Source organism: Dermochelys coriacea, chromosome 7 (assembly GCF_009764565.3).
Source record: "Dermochelys coriacea isolate rDerCor1 chromosome 7, rDerCor1.pri.v4, whole genome shotgun sequence".
Lineage (NCBI taxonomy): Eukaryota > Metazoa > Chordata > Testudines > Dermochelyidae > Dermochelys > Dermochelys coriacea.
Genome location: NC_050074.1, coordinates 91,995,293 through 92,018,189, shown reverse-complemented (window position 1 = coordinate 92,018,189; position 22,897 = coordinate 91,995,293). Strand labels below are relative to the sequence as shown.

Sequence of the window (22,897 nt, the reverse complement as noted above, 5' to 3'; positions counted from 1 at the left end):
CCCTGCCTCAATTTCCCCACAGTCCCTGCTCACCTGCTGATGCTGAACCCCCTTTGCAAAATTTTTTATAAAAAGGGCCTGCAGTTTTACAAAGTGGTCAGTAATTCTGGCATCTTGATCACTGTCCTTACAGTGTGTATGATAAACCCATTGTTTCATGTTCTGTGTTTGTATATCAATCTCCCCTCTGTTTTTTCCACCAAATGCATCCGATGAAGTGAGCTGTAGCTCACGAAAGCTTATGCTCTAATAAATTTGTTAGTCTCTAAGGTGCCACAAGTACTCCTTTTCTTTTTGCGAATACAGACTAACACGGCTGCTACTTGAAACCTGTTAATATAAAGTGTGACTTATCTCTAACCTCCCATCTCTTCAGTGTTTTCCACTAAGAACAAGCTAAAAAACCTACACCATCCACCTTCTTCACTTAGAAGAGTGCAGTTTGGATTCTGTGAGACACCTGACAATGAGATCCATGAAGCCTAGAACTACCACAGTCAAATGCGGTCACACCTATCAAGTGGAGTGGAGCATCACCATTTACAGAACTTTAAAATTAAATATGAGACAATGTGACGTTAAATAACATTGCATACACAGGCTTACTGGAATGCAAGCCAAGATCAATTTGGAACACAAGGAAAAAAACCCACACATATATACCACAGCCTTTTATCTCCTTCACCTTAGTTGACATTCAGATGCCGTTTTGCAGGTGATCTAGTTTTAAGATAGCAGGCTGGGAAAGATAGCTAAACATTACTTAGAAAAAACAGAACTCACTCATTATGTTTTGGTGAACAAACAATTGCAATAGCCTCTGGTAACATTAGCTGATAAGAACAATGAGTATGAAGATCAACACTGGATAAGAATGCAGTTTGTGTTGGATGCGTCTACAAAAAGAAAGGGAAAGCTCTGCATAGTGAAAGTATTTCTTAGTCAAGTCAAGGTCAAAAATCCATTCAAGAAGAAACAGGATTTTATAACAAGAGAAGGTGTTAGCATTTCCCCCAGATTCAGTTTTTATTATTTGCTAGTAAACCTTAACTTTTCCATGGCACAACATACCTCTGAGGACAATTTTCATGAATGACTCAACAATGCAAAAGCTAAACGCTAAAGTGTCAGGAGTAAATCCCTAATGCCAGGTGTATGAAGGCTTACAAAAACAAATTTAAACTCTTCTGAATATCAGATTAATGTTCTTATGAGAGGAAACAAATCTAGATTGAAAAGGCAGGTGTGGGTATAACAAGATGGCAGACCGAGATCAAAGGACTTAAATTAATTGTCCAAAATCCCTAAGAATGGGATCATACACCATCCGTATCAAGTAGAAAGTAAAAATTAGAACATAATTGAAAGTAACTGTCATTAGAAGATAAAAAGTGAATCAACACCTATAAGAAAATGGAAGCATGAAGCAGGTTGAAATTTTACATAGTGTTCACATTACATCACTGTCTTTGGTACCAATGCAAAAATGGATTTAATATGAAACTGACAGAGCTGGATGGCCCCAGTAAATCATTTTCCTGTCCCAGGAAAATTTTCAAGTTAAAAAAAAAAAAATCCTGACCCAAATCAGGACCAAAAATTGAAATCTCAGAAATGTTTGAGAACTGCAACTCACCAAAATTATTCAGTTCAGTTCAATTGAAATGTTTTGTTTTGATATTTCAAAATGTTTTGTTTCCATTTAACAATTTTTATACTATAAATTAAAATTTCTAAACAAAAAGTTACTCCAAAAGGAAAAATTGAACTTTTCTTAGAAAAAGTCAAAGTGGAATGTTTCAAAAACTTTAAAAAACTTTGATTTAAAATTTTTTCAAAATGGGAAATTCAGCAGAACCAACCATTCCCCAAGAAGTTTCAGTTTTGACAAATCAGCACTTTCCAACAACAAAAAGGTATAGACAAAAAATTCCTGACCAGCTATACAAATTGGTGATTTATACATCTGTGGTGCAATTCTCATCTCAGATGCTCTGGCTTTCAGAGGAGTTATTCCTGATTTACAGTGGTATAGGTGAGATCAGAATCATGCCCCTGAACTCCAAAGAGGTCAGGCATTACTTCACCATTTATGATCTTAGTCATTAATGCACTAAGTCTTGGAAGTTCACTTTTGAGCTGATTTACTCATTTCCACGCATATTTATGTTTAATGTTTCATTTTATAATTTTATAGACTACAATATTAGCCAAATTTGCAATAGAAAAAAAATCTAAAATAGTCTAACAAAACAGAACCTCAAGTTTCTTTTGCAAGCAGGTTTCTTTTTGTCACGTTTGCTATCTTAAAAAAAATCTTCACTACTGATTTTTAAAGAAAATTATGTAACATACTCAGTCAAGTACTCTACTTTTTAATATTTATTTCACAACTCTTCCTTCTCACCATGCCTGGAATAAACTCTCAATGCTCAAAACTGCTTGATCCAAACTGCAGTTTGAAAACTTACAAGTAATGGTTTTAGAAATGGGGTGTATCTAATACAAACGGGCCAAATTCTGCAGTGAATTCTATCTTGTAAACATTAGGATTTTAAATTGCTGTTCATCACCGTAGCAGCTGAGTGAATTCAATATAAAATCAACAGCAAAGTACTAGTGGACTCTATGAAGTCTCTGGCTCTTTTCCTTTTTGAGGATACATGTCAGACATGTAAATGGTATTGAATGAGGTTTATGTGAGACAGAATTTTAGGCCAAATTCTGCCAACAGACAGACAGCTCCTATCCTCCTTAAATAGAAGTTGCATGTGCAAAACTGGGCCCACCGTATCAATGAAACACTTTACAGCTTTCTAGAAATAAAGAACAGCTTGTATCAGGGAATGACATTTATGTCAAATCAGGTCACCAGCACAAAAATTGAGAGAGAAAATTAGTTTAAATCATGCAAATTATTTCTTTAAACTGGGTTTTCCATTGCTGGTTCTGTATATCCTATCTAGCCAGTACAGAGAAGTCAACATCCACAAGGCATACGTACATGGATCCAACCCAAAGTGAGGAGAGCGTGTTGATCCTGAATGCTGAATAATTCTTCCACATTCTCCATGTCGCAGTAATCTGGTCCTGCAGACTGCTTTGGCACTATTACATGGGTAATAGTAAATTCATTATGTGTCTGTAAAACACATGGTAGGAAGATGACTTGAATTAATGGTCTTCTAATGAACAAATGCTGAATATGAATCTGAGGAGAAAAGGGTCAGATCCTCAGCTGCTATAAATTGCAGTAGTCCCACTGAGTTCAATTAAACTATGCCAGTTTACACTAGCTAAGAATCTGGCCAGTATTTCATCACAGCAATAGATAGAGAAGCAACAAACATATTTGAAATGTGTATGCACAGAAAAATGTTAAGAGATGATGTTTGTTAATAATGAAAGCAAGAGAGGTAAAAATACGATTACTTTCTTTGAAGCTTGGAAACACAACATGCTTCCCTGTTTTTATTATTCTTGGTTTTTATGTGTGTCTAATGCACTTTGATATCCACTTTGAACTTCTTTGTTCTTGCATGTCTGGGTATCAGCATCAGTGGTCCTATCCCCACTGCTCTGGGAACAATCTGTTAATTAAGTACTGCTGGGAAGTTAGCTAATTGACCACTAACCATTATCTAGGATATAGGCAAAAACAAACAGCAGTGATTTTTGTTTTATTTGCTGACAATGGTGGATTTTTTTAGAATTTGATAACACCCACCAATAGCTTCTAACATTTTTAATATTCAGTTTTCCTGTAACTAAACCTCATTTTGTTTGATGAATACCAGGGAATGTTCTTGAAAAATCCTGTAATGGAGGTTAAGTGTACAGCTTAATAACAATACATGACCACAATAACTATGGAGAATTAAGATCAAATAGGTCTGTAACAATGCAAACAGCAGACCACAATTCAATAAGATAGCCTAACAGATCCATAAGATTTTATAAAGTTAATTACATTACACACGGAGGGCTTGTCTCTACTACTGCTTAAGTTAATGTATGTTATGTCACTCAGGGGTGTGAAAAAACCACCCACCTGAGTGACACTCTCCTGCCAACACAGATTCCACCTCCTGTTGAGGTGGAATAATTATGCAGATGGAAGAGCGCTCTTCCGTCAACATAGCGTATCTTCACCAGGTGCGTTACAACGGTGCAGTTGCATTGGTGCAGCTGTGCCAATGTAGCAAGGTAGTGTAGACTAGCCCTTGCACTTCAGATCTGCTTTTGCTTTGATATCAGTTCATTACAGGAAAATACAGTACTATCAAAAATGCCTTCCCCATACAAATGTGAAGGTTCAACTGTACCAGTTTTCCGCAGAGAATTCCACATGTCTCTATTCCTCTTACTGTATTTGCCTCTGCTAGCAGCAGAAATTTGTGACAAAGATCTGTGGGTAAAACTACACCTCGGAGTGCTTCAGCCATTTGATCTAATAAATGAGGAGAAAGGGCATTTATAATTTAGTCTTCAGTGCAAAATTTTCTAATGTAACAGGTTTACACAGTTAAGAGATCAACTGAACTGACTTACATAGGGAGTGCCATACTTGCCACAAAGAAGTTTTTGTTAGAATAATATAGAACTTTACAGAGCATAACCTTTCTTTTATTAAATGTACGTCAAAGAATACAGAATGTTAACTGGATTGCATTCACTAAGGCAGTGAACTATCACTACTTCCTGGTCCAAATTTTCAGAAGAAATCTAAAAATGCAACCACAGTGAGCCTGGGCCTGTTCCCATGGAGTTAATGGCAAAATTCCCATTTAATTCAATGGAAGCAATTGGGCCTGTAGTCTTCAGGCCTAGCTATTGGAACTTTTAGGTGTGAAATGGGTAAACTCAGATGTACGTATCCATTTTAGGTGAGAAAACAAAGGGTAGCGTACAGACACACAAACATTCCAGGAACATTTGGTCCTCCATGTCAGAGAAAGCTACAATGAAATACACACATGCAGGTTGATATCGTATAGTATGTTAGGAGATGCTCCACCGAACACTTACTCTGAACAGTGCTTAAAGTGGCTGCTGGCTTTAAGGCCTGGTTTACTGGAGGGGATTGTCCAGCAGAAACAGAGGCATCACTCTTACTGGCTTTCTCAGAAAATGTGGTAGATAAGGAGTTATTCTGATGCATAGAAATGCAAGACAACACACTTCCATCAATCTGCTCAGACATAACCATATTCTCTTTAATTTTCTGATCTCTGGCTAGTTCTTGCTTCTTAAGCTGATCTTCAAAGAACTGAAACTGCTCTGTTTCAAGTTGCTGTTGTCGCATCTGTGCAATTCTCTTCTTTTCTGCTTCTATCAGCCTCTGCTGTTCCAGTTTCTTTAAGAATTCAGCTTTACACTTGTTCTGCAAAGTATGTAAATAAAGTGGTCAGATCCTTTAGACGATGTTAAAAGAGTTACAAAATCATGAAGGGAAAGCTAGCAAACTGATTAACCAGTTATTATCAGATAATAATGACACTGTTTGGAATACGTTAGCCACACTGCCCAATACAATTGTGCCCACAGAAGTGCTCTAAAATAATAAACATGATGTACTTAGGGATAGAGGACAGAGATCTCCCATTCTGCACACCCCTGATACATTATGCATTTACCTCAGTATTAATAGTATTTGCCCTTGACCCCCTTATATTTTAGCAGAAATAATTACAATCTAAAAAAGTCATTTTATGAATAGGGGAGTAAAGGGAGAAGGCACAAACAAGTATTTGTCATCAAGGACACATTTATCTTCAAGTGGATTTCACAGCACAGTTCTCTCTCTCACACCTTCTCCTGCCCTTTTCCTTTCTTCACTTACTTCAATTTCCCTTGGACTGCTTCCGGGTATGTCTACACTTAAACCGCTGCACATACACTCACTACAATGGGGGGGGGGGGTTTACCATCGCTGTATTTAATCCACCTCCCCAGGAGGCAGTTGCTATGCTGATGGAAGAATTCTTCCGTTGACTAGTACTGTCTACACCAGGCGATAGGTCATCATAGCTACATCTCTCAGGGGTGTGGAGCTATGCCAATGTAAGTTTTCAATGGAGATCAGCCCTTAACCTTGCATTGTATGGATTTTTTCACACTACTTATTGTTCTGTCTCCGTCACAGTAAGTCTTCACTGTACTCTCATCTCCCTCCAGCTGCCCAACACCAACTACTATTCCACAAACTGCAGGGAACCTTCAGGTTCCAACATTCCTTCACCACTTCTGTTAAAGAGATAGCAACACAAACTGTCAGAAGCAAGTTAAAATATAGATACTTAATCAATAACCAACAAAACAAAACAAAATAAAACCTCGCAAACAAATCATAAATGGGAACATGGATTCTTGTTCCAAATTCCAGGAGACACTCTGTGGGAGAAAGAACAGTGTTCCTTACTTCCTCTACCTCTTTCCATTACAAGCTTTTGAACTACAAATCCTACTTTCAGTGACTTTATTACACAAAGTGGGAATATGACTATGCAGTCCTTAATAGTTACTTAAATACACCCATGAGTCAGCCAGAACCTAGCCTAATTTTGTACCTTTCACAATGCCTTGATGGATGTCAGAGTTCAAGGGAATACTAGTGGTGTTGTGGTCTAGTTTTGCTTTTTCTTCAGGGAAAAAGGGCCAATTCAAATACTCATTAGTACAGTATCTGAATTTATCAAATAAAATAGTATTAACCAAACTGTACCAAACTGCAATAGAGGATTTTTTTACAATAGATAAAGATTGCCAGACATTAAGAATTTCTATTAAGTAAATGCTAAAATATTTACATATTTATTTCTAAATCACCACACGTCTACACCACTTATTTTCAAATACACTGCTTTATTAGATGCTCAAAAGACGCAGCTTCTAATAGTGCCTAAACAATAGTAAAATTTAGATTTTTTGCTCATACAACTGCTTTTTTATTTGAATGTTGATTATGTAATACTTATAACTAACTGATTAAATAAGTAAACATACATATGAATAATATTTTAAAAATTAAATGTGAATTCAGATAAGACTTACTTTGTCTTGCATATATTCTTGGTATTCTGCGTTATATTTCTTTAAAAGATCCTTCTTCAATTCATCTGTCCTTGGAAATGCAACTTCTTTCAGTTTCTTTTGGGAAGGGGCGGGGGAAGGGGAGGAGAAATAAAAAAAATGTAAAACTGATTTCCTGCCTTTGAAACAAACAAACTATTAGCTGGGAAGGAAAATCAGCTGGAATGCCGATTTAAAAAGTCAATCATTTCAAAACAAAGTTAAAAATACTAAATTACAGGCATGTCAAATACATAAGGCCATGTCCGTAGCTGTTATCAGTTGGCACAGTCCATTGAAGCTATGCCAGTTTATACTAGCTGAGATCTGGCCAACAGATTTCTTATAGAAAAGAAGAATCACTTTTCCAACCAGTCTGATGGCTCTGTGAGGCACAAATGACATGTGATAAACAGCATTACTGGCTCAGATTACATTTGTTTCTAGGTTTTAGATCAGCTTTGGCCCAGATCCTGCAACAAGCTATCTGGGATGAGCCTAGGTAGGGCTCCACTCAGATATGGAGTTCTGCCTGTGGAGAGTTCACTGCAGGAATGGGGTCTTTGATATTACATGTTTCAAGACCTTAACTAAAGTACTTAAGCGTGTACTTAATCCCATTGATTAACAGAATTTAAGCACATGCTTGGGCACCTCTCCTGAATAGGGATGCTTTCCTGACTTAAGGCCCAAGGCAGAATAAGAATCGGAAGAAAATTATGTGGATCAAGCCTCAAAAGGGACTCTATTAAATATATTAAACTTACAATGGTAGACCTCAATCACATGGCACTTTACATACTTGCTTAGCTTTATTCTCATAAGTACTCCTATTGAGTTCAATAGTTTGGGCTCATAGTTATTGGGGTGTTTAAATAATTCAAACTGGAAAATTTAACATCAGTGTAGCATTTTGCCAGATGAATCTGAGTATATACAAATCAGTGCACAGGTGCTATTGCCTGTCACAGCACACATGCACCAGAAAGCAGCTGCCCCCTTCTGGAATCACTTGAAATGCACTGTGGAATGGCAGTATGAGGCACAATGTTCTGCTAGAAGAGACAGTTTTCCATATTTCAGTGAATATCAATGGATAATTTCAGGTGTTTTAAACTGAGGAGGGAACTATTTTAAAAGTTCATCCATTAATTAAAGCAATGATGAAACCAATATAGTACTGGAGAAATTGGGAAAAACATTAAAAGGAAATGGAGTACATATTTTAGTGTTAAAGAAAGCAGAAAATACTTTGGCTTATCAGCACATGTTAAGCAGATAATATACAGTACACTAATAATTCCAAAGGTCCCTCTGGCATTCAGAAGTCAAGGGTCATTCACTTAAATGGAAGCAGGATGATATCCTAAATGCTTTTAAATTAAGGCATTTAAAATATATGTATCCTTTAGAAACAGATTTAACTAAGGGTCAAACAAGCCATATACTACTGGCTCTGTTCAGCGACACCAATTAATTCACACTTTAGGAGTTGCAATTAGAATCCCAGCAATGATCAAGTTAGTAAACTGAAATTAAACTTTGTTGCTAATGGAGTTAGTTATAAGAACTTAGTCTTGGTTGGTTTTGTACGTATTTGTTAGTTCTGGGGAAAGAACAATTTAGTTACTGAGAGAGCAATGCCAGGAAAAAGCAAACCTACCTTCATGATATCCTGTTTTTCTGGTACTGAACATTGCTGATAGTCTCGGTGACTGGGCAGCTTTTCTACAAATAAGCTAGAAAATTAAACACACATATTTCCTGCCTTGTTATCCAAAGGAAGATCCACAACAGTTTTTATGTTGGGAGGAAAACAAGTTTTGCTTATCACAGATGTTGAACACAGATGTTGGAACACATTCCAATTTGATTTATAGCAGTTTTCTATGCTTTCACAGGTTTAAACCATAAAAAGAAAAGGAGTACTTGTGGCACCTTAGAGACTAACAAATTTATTAGAGCATAAGCTTTCGTGAGCTACAGCTCACTTCATCGGATGCATTTGGTGGAAAACACAGAAGGGAGATTGATATACCTACTGACCGCTATTCCTACCTACATGCCTCTAGCTTTCATCCAGATCATACCACACGATCCATTGTCTACAGCCAAGCTCTACGATATAACTGCATTTGCTCCAATCCCTCAGACAGAGACAAACACCTATAAGATCTCTATCATGCATTCCTACAACTACAATACCCACCTGCTGAAGTGAAGAAACAGATTGACAGAGCCAGAAGAGTACCCAGAAGTCACCTACTACAGGACAGGCCCAACAAAGAAAATAACAACACCACTAGCCATCACCTTCAGCCCCCAACTAAAACCTCTCCAACGCATCATCAAGGATCTACAACCTATCCTGAAGGACGACCCATCACTCTCACAGATCTTGGGAGACAGGCCAGTCCTTGCTTACAGACAGCCCCACAGTCTGAAGCTAAATACTCACCAGCAACCACACACCACACGACAGAACCACTAACCCAGGAACCTATCCTTGCAACAAAGCCCGTTGCCAACTCTGTCCACATATGTATTCAGGGGACACCATCAGAGGGTCTAATCACATCAGCCACACTATCAGAGGCTCGTTCACCTGCACATTAACCATGTGATATATGCCATCATGTGCCAGCAATGCCCTTCTGCCATGTACATTGGTCAAACTGGACAGTCTCTACGTAAAAGAATAAATGGACACAAATCAGACGTCAAGAATTATAACATTCAAAAACCAGTTGGAGAACACTTCAATCTCTCTGGTCACTCGATCACAGACCTAAGAGTGGCTATACTTCAACAAAAAAGCTTCAAAAACAGTCTCCAACGAGAGACTGCTGAATTGGAATTAATTTGCAAACTGGATACAATTAACTTAGGCTTGAATAGAGACTGGGAATGGATGAGTCATTACACAAAGTAAAACTATTTCCCCATGTTATTTCTCCCCCCCACCCCACCCCCCACTGTTCCTCAGATATTCTTGTTTACTGCTGGAAATAGCCTACCTTGCTTGTCACCATGAAAGGTTCCCCCCCCCACCCCGCTGCTGGTGATGGCTTATCTTAAGTGATCACTCTTCTTACAGTGTGTGGGGTGAAACCCATTGTTTCATGTTCTCTGTGTGTGTATATCAGTCTCCCCTCTGTGTTTTCCACCAAGTGCATCCGATGAAGTGAGCTGTAGCTAACGAAAGCTTATGCTCTAATAAATTTGTTAGTTTCTAAGGTGCCACAAGTACTCCTTTTCTTTTTGCGAAGACTAACAGACTAACACGGCTGCTACTCTGAAACCTGTCATTATGCAAGGTTTAAACCATGTCACTGAAATTCCAGCACTGATTTAGATAACACAAATCTTAACCCCCACAATATTATTTTCTGTAGCTGGATGCACTTTTCCTTGTTCTTTGGGTAGCAATGGGTAATAACAGGACTAACTAACACATGGCACCAGAAATCACCATGCTGGGCACAAGCTAGACTTTGTAACCAGATCTTATCAGCATCACCCTTGTCCTTCCTTCCCCTTTTCACTCTGAACACACTTGTTAGATCTTGTCTTATTTAAGTTCTTCAGGCCAATGAATGTCCTTTATTCTATGTTTGTTCATGGATTGCAACCTTCACGAGCTACTGCCATGCAAATAATAATAATGATAACATGGCAAAAATCTAAGAGAGAAGGCTGCCAACAGAGGAAGTCTCTGTAGAGACTTCATGTGAAGTCATGCACGTCATACTGACATGTATTACTGCAGCCCACTTCTGACCAGACCAACCTGTGCTATAAGGTGAAACAAATTATTTTATAGCAAGGCAGAATCAATTACTATTGTGCATGTAGGATGCACACTGGATACCCCTGTTTACAGCCACCCATAGCTTTCTGAAAAGTTCACCTTCAAGACTGGAAATTTCCTGGCCCTCTCTGTTCCCAGCATGTGTTTGTTTAAAAACAAGCAACAAACAAATGCAACAATGTCTGAACAAACAAACAGGATACCAAAGTGAGGGAAACCCCCCAACCTCCCATTATTATATATTTAACTTTTTTTAAAGTTCTACAGCCTGTCTGCTTAGAAAGTTTAAATCTGCTATGGACTTAGCTCTCAATTAGGAAGTAACTGAGTGTTCTAATGAAATCTGCTTTTGATTTGATGGAGTTATGACCTTTTGAAAAAAAATCACATGCTAAGCATGCACAGGACATTTTGCAATGACTTATTCATTCAGGGACAGACTCTGTCTAGTCTTTGTGTGGAAGAGTAGCAGAATGAGGGAGTAAAAAGCCCCTCTTTTTGTGGTCTGTTTGATGGCTCGGCAAAATTACCAAATCAATCTATCCATCAGACTCATTAAGGTAAAAAAACTACATATTATTCCTTACGTTATAAATTTATTATATAGAACAAAAGCATTCTCCAGGTTTCCTTCCTCCAGATATACAGATGCCATGCGCTCCATCTCTACTCCGGATCTAAAGTAACGACGTGGCGTAATATCCTCATTGATTGTGATATTACAGGCAAGCTTGCTTAAGGCACGTACTCGCTCCTCTGGGCTCACTGAAACATCTGTGTGGTCAGGCATAGCTGCTAACTTTTTCTGAAAAACAAGCAACACATCACAGGTTACATTTCACCTTGGATGGCTGACCCCATTCACACATGATCTTGTTCAAGGCACTGAGGGAAATTTAAATTTAAATCAATAAATTAATTAAATAAAATCAATCAATCAATCAATAACCACAAATGTTAGTAACAATGAAAAGACTTTATCATGCTTCTTCAATGGCATTAAACACAATAATTAAATTATATTAAAACACAAAAATTGTGAAACAAGATAAAGACAAAATTAAATTAACTAGAGTGAAACAAATAAAAGAATAAGCCTGATTTGGCAGTTTCCTAGATTTCCCAAGATATGAATTCCTATAAAGTGCCCCATTTTTATAGACATTTAAAGTATTCTACCTAGGCCTGATCTAACCTTGGAACTTACATTGGCCCAGCTACATCTCCTAAAGGCATGAAAAATCCATACCTCTGAGAGATGTAGCTATGCTAACATCACCCCCCAGTGCAGACAGGGCTAGGTCAATGGAAGAATTCTTCTGTTGATCTAGCAATCTGGGAGTAGCTCCAGCAATGGGAGAAACCCTCCTGTTGGCGTAGGTTGTGTCTACACTGGAAATGCTACAGCAATGCTGTGGCTGTAGCATTTCAAATGTAGGCAAGCCCTTACCACTGGATGTAATGTTTACTATTGGGTGTAGCCTAACTGATAACAGCAGTCAGAATTTGCAGGATCACACCAGAAGTTCATTTCAATGGAACTTTACAGATTAAAGCATTCATTTACAGCTGAGTAAACTAAAGCTATTTAACAGGACAGGAAGAGAAGCCAGCAAGAAAAGCCATGAACTCATGTTCTATAAGGTTTAATACATTTTCTCTTTCATACTGTTACTTAAAATAATTTTGATTACATTCCTGAATGAAACTGTTGCTGCGAAACTGCTTCATCTTATTATATTTTAAAGGCTTCAGTCTTTCAATTCAGAATATGTATACAAACACACCCCAGAGGAAGTGCACAGTAACTAAGAGGGAGTAACCCAACAAATCAATTGTATTCAATATAATATTTAAAAAATATTTAAATTCCAGCTTGCTACACTCTATACGAAGGGGCAGCTGGGCAGAGAATAAGGGTGGTAGCAAGGAATGGTGGTTAGAAACTTGGAAAAACCCTTGAGCTGGTGGTCAGCACAACTAAACTATCGTGGATGGTATCAGATAGTTTGCTGCTTTTTTGAAACTCTGGATGCCAAAGCATTAAATATCAAAATGTAATACATACCAATGAACTAACAGTGAATGGCTGTTCCATGTTGCCCACAGTCTGCAAACCAAGAAGATTACTATTTCTTTTCAATCTCTCCATCTGGTCACAAAGAACAAAATGGGGGGCACGGGGAGGAGGGCGGAAAAAAATCAATGCAATGTTCAGTGCTTGCAGTAAGTTGCCCCCCCCCCGCCAGTCCCGCGAGTCATGGTTTATTGGTCAAAGAGGAACTTCAGTACAAATACTCTGATTGTCACCATGTGCTAACATGAAATATGACAATGAAGTCATTTTAACTGAAGATATCTTCAAACATCTATGTTCTTATGCCATGCCAAGTACCATAACAGTTTAAAATTGAACACAAACACACACAAGTCAAATTATGCATTTTAATAAACATATTACTACAGGTGGACTCAGTATATAATAGTATATTAAGTAGTTTTAAAATAAATTGATTTCATATTTTGTTAAGTTGTAATTTAAATGATAAACTAGTACTTTTCAAACACAAAGTGGGGGAGGGGAAGAGTCCAGATCAAAAGTTCAGAGACTAATAAGTGCATTTGTTTTTCCATCTTCATATGCCATGGTAAATGTATCTATGTACAGTGTGAATTTGAGCACTTTTTTCTAGCAGGTCTATAATTATAAATTAAATCAGGCAACTGTCCTACCTTAATATGGAAACTACATGTTTAGTAACTAAAAGTATATGAAATCTTTCTAGCACTATTTGAACCATGTATAGCACTGGTCTATTGCAAGAAATGATCGAAAACTGCACTCGGCATGGAAGAGATAGGAGTTAACACAACCCTTCAGTAAAGGCAAATAGTAACAAGTAAAGGCAAACATTTAAAAGTGCTGTGGTCATCAGCAAAAAAGGCTTCTGACAAGGAAATGATGAATTAAGTTATACTTTAATATGAATCTGAAGCTGGGAAGGTGGGTGCTCTAATTCCTAACACTTCAGTGCTCAATCTAGAAGATTGGTCTTGAATGTCAAAGATTTTGTGCAAAACAGAAAATGCACATTACAAACATCTAAAGGCTAGACTGGTTCATCACAGAAGCGCCAGATTCAGAGGAGTTGCAGCAAAGACTTAATGTGGGCTTCTCCCTTTCTGGAGGCTAGTTTGAACCCTGGCAGAAATTAGAGCAGCCCCAAGGGCTGTTTTTCTGTATCTTTTTACAAAGAAATAATTAGTTATGTTTTCTGCAACTCCATTACTTCCTGTCTTTGCCTCTTCCTTGTTTTTCTTAAAGGCTAATCACATCTGTTAGGTCAGCCTTTAGTTTTAAACATTATCTTTACCATTTTAGAGTCAACAATTTCATCTCAGTTATTAACTGGCCAGTTTTCTTTCTTTTTTGTTTTGTTTCCTCCTTGATTTACTTGTAAATTCCTTTACTAATCCACTTATTCCCTTTGACTAGATATAACTAATTCTACATTGTTGCAGTCATTATAATTTCCTAATAAGTCTTACTGACTATATATTCTTGCTTGGGTCCATCCCCAGTTTTTCCACTGCCAGCCCTGGTTCTTTTTACAATCATTGCTAGGTGTGCTACAAGTCTGTGAATTGGACTTTAAGGCCTAAATTTTCAAGCAGATGTGTGCAAAATACTTGCATGCTTTTGCAATGCTACTTTGAAAACTGGATCCAAAATGTAAATTTGGTACACTCGCATTTACTTTGTATGTACTTCCCCAAAAATGGTTCTATTCTAGAGATTCTAAACTTTAGCCAAATTAAAATTCTCAAGATAGGGCATTAGAAACACAACTACAAAACCTGATTATAATATGATGCTTCCTGTTTCATGTGAGAATCTCCTATTATATGTAACGGGAAAATGTACTCCATATACTAACATGGAATACTATAAGTAGTGAAATTTCTTTTTCAAGAATAAACCATGTTCCTGTAATGAGTTAGGTATGATTGTTCTATGAAGTGTTTCCATCCAAAGAGCGACATTAAAAAAAAAATCCACAAAATTTTATAAAGCAAGAAGTTTTGCTACATGTTGTAAAGAAGGATCTTTTCTTTTACAGAACCTAGATATCAAATGCAGAAGTCAATTTATTCAGGGGAAATTTTGAATTCTGTTAACTAAAAATGATCACCGCAACATGAACAGATTTTACACAAGTGAATTTAATCATCTTCCAATCAATCACAATAGCCCTCAGCTAAGTGAGAGTTTTATTTGTTTGCTTTATAACCCTAGTGACAAGCCACTAAAGCCTCCAGATTTATTCTTCAAAGCATTATTTTGTCATGTTTCCTGGCTCAGTCTTTACCACTGCTAGCACTGTAATCAAATCTTAAAAAGAAGTCCATGGTAGCTGCTGGGTGCTTGGCACCTTGGAAAATCAGGCCACTGTAAAGATTTACAAGGCTAACATAAGTTAGCCTTGTAAATCCTTACAGTGGTCTGATTTCTCTCTTTCTCTCTCTGTGTATAAATATATCTTTGTCACTGTACCTAGTTATGGGTCTTTAGTGCTACCCTGGTGGCACCAAAGGACCATAAAGCTAGCTTAACTGACCACCTGGAAGTTGCCCTGGTGTAAGGGGAATTTTTGGATGGGGCTGGGCTCGAATATTGGTCCTATGCCTCCTCCCCCACCCCCCACAGCCCAACACCAGGAGCTGTATTTTGGGAAAGGGAGAATGCCACAACACTGCCTATTCCTGGTTTGTAGAACAAACCCTTGAGGTCACAGCAGGCTACTTGCTCTAACATATACCAGGGGCTGAAGGGGCCCTTGGCCAGCTCCTTGCAGATCCACCCAGCTCAGCCAGACTATTGGAACTACAGTACTGTAGACAGTGTCAAGAATCAGGACAAAAATAATGGGAGGCAAGGAGCTCATTTTCATAAGTTTTCCTACCCCCGCAGCCTCACAGATTTCCTTGGTGGAGATGGAGAAGTATTTTTTGATCTTCAGAATGAAAGACAGCATCCAGTCTTCTTCGATTTACGTGGCACAGAAAGCAAATGCCTCTGAAGAATCAAAACTTGCTACAATATATATTCATGTTAAAATGAAGAGCATGAAATCATTCCCTCCTTCACTTACCTGTCAAGTCCCAAGCTCAATATTTTGTGTTTTCTGTGTATCTGCAGATTCAATCTATAAAATGTGATCAAATCCTGAACCCAACAGTCCTTACTTAGGACACCCCTCACTGAAGACAACAGACATTTTATCGGAGCAAGGACTTCAATATCTCATCTATTATGCAGGAACTAATTATTAATTTTAAGTCTACCCCTGCTACAGTTCTATTATTTTTCAAAAGCATTACTGTTCACTCTTTAAGGAACCAGGGAAGGGGGGGAGGGAGAGAAACTGATACAGGATAGATATCAGGAATGAGCATTTACTTTCGATCAAAAATAGTATTCCCCACCCCACAGAACCAACCTTAAACAAGAAGTGAAACACTCCAAAAAGTCTGTTAAAAAAAAAAAACTGCACGGGCATGTATCTGAGATAAAATCTGCATTACAATGAACTGCTTGAGTGATAAAATAGATCAAATTTTATTTTAAAAACATCTTTTGCCTTGTAAAATGTAAAATTTTATTAAAGAAGTGACCAATTCAGGAGAAGGACAATCTTTTCATAACTAGGTTGCTGGTCTGAATCCAACATGGGTCAGTGGTGACAATGTACCATCACAGCTTTAATAAATCAAGTGTTTTATTCCCCCTAGCCAGGCTGAAACACACTGGTACCCTGAGCCACACCCCCTACAGCCCCATCTCTCATTGGTCAAGTATCACCCATTCCTTTCACCCAAAGCTCCCAGTCTCCTGAGGGCTGAACACTGAGCCAACCAAAATGCCAACTGTCACTAAATGAATCAATCAGTGCTGCTCTGCCCCCACACAATAAATCATTTTATGTTGGTCTCACGTGTGGAACCCTCTGCTGAAGGAAAACAGAGATTCCCCTCCTCCTGGATGACACCATTCTTAAACAGGAAGCAACTGGCTGTGCAGTAGGAAGATCACCAGTGATAGGCTTTTTGTCTGCCACCATCCCAGAAAAGGTCTTTGTTGGGACAGATTCCTCTTTTGGGGAGGCACAAACAGCCATCAAGGAATTCCCACAGCCCCAACCTTCCCAGCATGCCCTAACACGAGCAGTATAAAAGTTAAAGTTAAAAGGTTACATTTGCCTCATTAATTTCTTTAAAATAAAGAAGTGTTAATAAGAAATAAAGTTCAATTACAAATTCAGGCATATTAAGAGGAGACATCTGGTGGCAGCAGAAACTCACACTTCCTCAAACGATGCACTGGTGTTTGTGAAAGCCTTGAAGAGCAAGCTCCTGCACGTATGCATACCGTGTCAAGATACAGCAAAAGAGATTAGCAGAAAAGTCAGTACAAATAGTGAAGCACTTGATTTAAAAAAAAATCCCTCGTGGATTCCAATGTAGAAGGCAATTTGGGTTGTGGAACAATATTTAAAATTGATACTGTAAATACACTAGTAGGACAAACTTGATATTTTTGTAAAAAATTACTGTAAAAAGATATAAATGTTATGCCTAATACCACATACAGCACAAATTAAAAAATGTGGCTACAAAAGCACTGGTATGTTTTGTAATGATTCTAATATGCTACTACTATATAGAAGATTAAGCCTCTTTAAACAAAAAAAAAGAATGACATTGGCCAGCTTTGTTTGCATTTGCACATGAACATGCTATATGTTTGTACAGTGCACAGCAAAAGAAATACCCTTATCCAGATTAGGGCCTCTAAGTGTTATTGAAATACAAGTTAATAATAAGAGTAATGAAGTACTCTACACCATCAAGGAGAAATTCAAATGTGTAATCCCTTTAAGTGAAATGGAGTGTAGTTTTATTCATTTTTCAGATATAGAAAACAATTGTGTTAATATGTAAAACCAGGGTGGATAAAAATCAATGATTTAAAAAAATAAATAAAATAAACCAGATTTTTTTTGATAAAATGCTTTTTGAAGAAAAAACCTATCTAAAGATAAAGATACATTATAACTTAAAGATATCTCATCGTGGAATAGGGATTATAAATTCTAATTCTATAGTGCGAGACAATATATTCATGTCTAATGTTCCAATAGTTCATGGATTAGGGACCCAATCTTATGCGGTTCCAGGGGCTTCTGTATAGATTAATCTTTCTATCTACCCAATAGGACTCAGTGCTGAAGATACCATCAGAGATGCTTAGTTAAGCAGTTCTCAAATGGTGGATTTGTGTCTCCAGAGATAACATGCTTGTTAACAGCAAAAATGGTTGTTGGGGGGTTTTTTTAAGTGGTTTTTAAAAAAAATAAAATAAAATTTCATTTAATTATTTTAGTTAAAAACAATTTTAACAAAAACAAACCTGATTTTAAAAAATTTGAAGGTTTAACTAAATTCAAAAATTTATATGCTCGTTTTGTTAAAATATTATATGTTTGCTGTTGAAGAAAAAAATCCAGAATATATAACATTGTTGTTTTAGTTAAATAAAACAGTTTAAATGTCTGTCTGGTGATATTCTCCTCCTAATACAGCATGGCAAGAAAATCCTCCAAATATTAATGATTAACCTGTTGAATTGGAGATAGTTCACCTCCCACTGACTTCATAAATATTTGCTTCAATTACCTTTGGTAAATGAAATAACCAATCATTCATTTTCTGATATAGCTGTAAAACTAATCTGAAAAGTTTTCAAAATAAATCACTTTAAAAATGTATAGTGTGCACCTTCTAAAAATGAAACCTACATCTATCTCTGAGTTGTGAAGAATATGTATTAAGGTTATAACAACGAACAAGAATGCACTTTTATGTAGAAATCCATGATTAAATCGAGTCTTCCTGACTTGTGATTTAAATCAATTTGATTTAAATCAAATCCACCCTATGTAAAACTATAATCCAACCCCCAATGCAGGGGATATGAGCCATTATACTAACCGGGAACCATCTCAGCCAGTTAGAGCGTTGGAATGCTACAGATCTACTGACATATTTCTCACTTATCCAATCCTGCGCACTTCAATTGGCCGAGAGTAAATCAGATTTCCATAACAAGTGTATAGTTATTTCTTAATAACCAGACAGTGTGCAAATCTATGTAATGATTACTTAAATGCCCTGAGCAAAATGGAACACAAGGATTTACATAATCACTGAATGGCTATTTCTTCATATACGTATAATGATTAAGCAAATTCTCCTAGTCCCATGGGTAGCTACATACGGAACATTAACATGCTCACAAAGAGCATGGTACTTACAATTTCTTCCCTCCACCTACTCCATCATACGACAATTTTATTACAAATGTTATAATGACCATGATGTATCAAAAATGCAGATTTTCTTCTAGTGTAAAAGTGTGCATCTAGGAAAAGAGTTCAGTCACTACTGAAGTCATCAATTTAATGAGGAAAAATACAAAAATACAAGAAACTTTTAAACTCCTAATTACAGGCCCAAACTGTCTCAACAACTTTTAAATAAGACCATGATTACCATGGGTGGTGTTCTTAAAAATTAGTGGCATGGCATTGCCCTACATTTTTAAAATCCAAGAATAAAAATAAATAGTTTGTACAGAAAGTACAGGCTGGCTGAGCATTTCAAAGGAGCCAAAAGAAGTTAAGTGCCCATCTTCCACTGCATTTCACTAGGAGGTAGGCACCTAAATGACGTAGGCTTCTTGGAAAATTTAAGTCATGGGACAGAAACTCTGTCTTCATAGATTACTTGAAGATAATCAAAACAGCAACAGCTGCCTTCTAACAGTTAAGTCTGTACAGAAGATGGCTGTCTATAAATAAACATGGACTTTTGGAATAAGTGTTCACTACCAGAATGATTCAGTTAGCATAAAGAGCGCAACAGCCTATTTTAGACAAAGATGTGAGGAGGAGATAAAAAGACTAAATTAATTTAAACAAAGAGGTCTACTGATACTGCCCAAGGACTGTATTAAGATCATGTTTGGTAAACAAAAGACGGGTGGGACCAGAAATTAGACATAATTGGTGGACAAAATAATGAGGGCATGAGCTATTCCATTTTCACCCATTTTTGGGGCCCTTTAAAAGATTTTTTGGGGGGTGGGAGGAACACGACTACCAACACTACAACAGCCACTGAAGAGATTTTTCATTATAATGCCCAGAAATTGGCACACTCCTCACCATCACTGCCGCATCAGTGAGGATCCCACCCTGATACAGGTGAGATACTGCTCTGTCTTCCCTTCCTTCATGTGCCCCTTTTTGCACAGCCTGTCTCCCAACTCTGGCCCCCACCCATGCTATCTTAGAATCATAGAATATCAGGATTGGAAGGAACCTCAGGAGGTCATCTAGTCCAACCCCCTGCTCAAAGCAGGACCAATCCCCAGTTAAATCATCCCAGCCAGGGCTTTGTCAAGCCTGACCTTAAAAATTTCTAAGGAAAGGAGATTCCACCACCTCCCTAGGTAACCCATTCCAGTGCTTCACCACCCTCCTTGTGAAAAAGTTTTTCCTAATTCCAGCCTAAACCTCCCCTTCTGTAACTTGAGACCATTACGCCTTGTTCTGTCATCTGGTACCACGAGAACAGTCTAGATCCATCCTCTTTGGAACCCCCTTTCAGGTAGTTGAAAGTTGCTATCAAATCCCCCCTCATTCTTCTCTTCTGCAGACTAAATAATCCCAGTTCCCTCAGCCTCTCCTCATAAATCATGTGCTCCAGCCTCCTAATCATTTTTGTTGCCCTCCGCTGGACTCTTTCCAATTTTTCCACATCCTTCTTGTAGTGTGGAGCCCAAAACTGGACAGTGTACTCCAGATGAGGCCTCACCAATGCCAAATAGAGGGGAATGATCACATCCCTCGATCTGTTGGCAATGCTCCTACTTATACAGCCCAAAATGCCATTAGCCTTCTTGGCAACAAGGGCACACTGTTGACTCATATCCAGCTTCTCGTCCACTATAACCCCTTGGTCCTATTCTGCAGAACTGCTGTCTAGCTAGTCGGTCCCTGGTCTGTAGCAGTGCATGGAATTCTTCCGTCCTAAGTGCACTTGTCCTTGTTGAACCTCATCAAATTTCTTTTGGCCCAATCCTCTAATTTGTCTAAGGTCCTTCTGTATCCCATCCCTACCTTCCAGCATATCTACCACTCCTCCCAGTTTAGCGTCATCTACAAACTTGCTGAGGGTGCACTCCACGCCATCCTCCAGATCATTTATGAAGATATTGAACAAAACCGGCCCCAGGACCGACCCTTAGGGCACTCCGCTTGATATTGGCTGCCAACTAGACATGGAGCTATTGATCACTACCCATTGAGCCTGATGATCTAGCCAGCTTTCTATCAGCCTTATAGTCCATTCATCCAGCCCATATTTCTTTATCTTGCTGGCAAGAATACTGTGGGAAACCGTATCAAAAGCTTTGCTGAAGTCAAGGAATAACATGTCCACTGCTTTCCCCTCATCCACAGAGCCAGTTATCATCTTCCACCTGTCCTCTCTCTCTCAGCTTTTCCCCTTTTATGTGTAGGGGCAGCCAGGGGACTCCTAATGCTGAACCTGCCCCAAGTGCCAGCTTCGCAGCTCCCATTGCCCGGGAACTGCGGCCAGTGGGAGCTGCGGGGGTGGTGCCTGCAGACAGGGCAGCGCACAGAACCACCTGGCCGCGCCTCTGCATAGAAGCCGGAAAGGGAATGTGCCACTGCTTCCAGGAGCTGCTTGAGGTAAGTGCCGCCTGGAACCTGCACCCGACATCCTCTCGTTCCCCAACCCCCTGCCCCAGCCCTGATCCCCTCCCACCCTCCGAACCCCTCAGCCCCAGTCTGGAGCTCCCTCCTGCACCCCAAACCCCTCATTCACAGCCTTACTCCAGAGCCTGCACCTCTAGCTGGAGCCCTCACCACCCCCACATCCCAACTCCCTACCCCAGCCCAGAGCCCCCTCCTGCACCACAATGGCAAATTAGCACAAAGGGGGAGATCCTACCTGGAGAGCACCCTATGTGCAGTGCTAGGGAGCATAAGCCTGGAGCCATTTGTCCAAGCAATTAAACGTCTGTGCTATTCTTTACAATCACACAATTCAACCTCACTTCTACAAGAATACGTGAGTGAAATTAAAATAGATTTTTCCTTAAAAGCAGCCAAAAGGGTATAATAAGCCCTTCCAAGACTTATACTTTAAAGTTAATCTGCAATTCTTCAGAGTAAGAAAGCTACTGAAGTTCAATTCAGATGTGACATTTTTGGTGCAAGATCATCTATTTTATCTATTTTCTAACAACAGATTTCTTTCTGGAACAGATTCACTTTTTACATATCACTGTTACCACTTTAAGAAGAACTCTTAAAGAGAGATACTTCAACAATACAATGAGAAAGATTTGTTACAGACAGTGTGTCCAAGGGCTCTGATATCCAGCTGCAATACTGCTAATAGCACACAAATCAAGTTAACACAATTTTTACTCAGCTGTACTGTGTGTCCATGATAATAAAACTAGTTTCTCATTTCCACCCAATGTAAATCACAGACCATTCATTTGCTATATTGGGCACTAACAACAACATATTAAAGTTATCTTTATATTCCCAGGTTATTCCGCGCATTCTTAACTTTATGAGGCCTGTATTGTTTAAGTTTTGTCCTGCCTTGTGCTATCTACAAGCTCAATTCATAGATCACTGGACCAAGCTGCTGAAATCAATTCTTAACAGAGGTAGATAGATTAAACGGAAAAATTCTGGATATAGATTTACAATTCAGCATATTGATACAGTTGCTATGCAAAATGGCTTAATAGGCAAAAGAAAAATTACCACTGGTAAGAAAACAGAAAGTCTAGTCATTGTAAAGTGAAATTTGAATTCATTGACAAAGACAGTAATAAACCTCATTCTA

General features: G+C 38.3%; 1 protein-coding gene across 6 annotated transcripts in view; it reads right to left on the bottom strand.

Moving 5' to 3' along the window:
• Positions 1-22,897, bottom strand: part of STAMBPL1 (STAM binding protein like 1) — a 41,482-nt gene that overhangs the window by 8,664 nt on the left and 9,921 nt on the right. For 3 of the 6 annotated variants that reach the window (XM_038408900.2, XM_038408901.2, XM_038408903.2), the window contains exons 2-9: positions 12,951-13,034; positions 11,470-11,687; positions 8,735-8,810; positions 7,054-7,149; positions 5,029-5,383; positions 4,326-4,450; positions 3,005-3,211; positions 784-896 (exon numbers count right to left, since the gene is read on the bottom strand). In XM_038408900.2, the coding sequence (XP_038264828.1) occupies positions 784-896; positions 3,005-3,211; positions 4,326-4,450; positions 5,029-5,383; positions 7,054-7,149; positions 8,735-8,810; positions 11,470-11,687; positions 12,951-13,034 (1,274 nt within the window). The remainder of the gene's footprint in view (positions 1-783; positions 897-3,004; positions 3,212-4,325; positions 4,451-5,028; positions 5,384-7,053; positions 7,150-8,734; positions 8,811-11,469; positions 11,688-12,950; positions 13,035-22,897) is intronic. The other 3 variants (XR_005293876.2, XM_038408905.2, XM_038408902.2) reach the window with 2 other exon arrangements.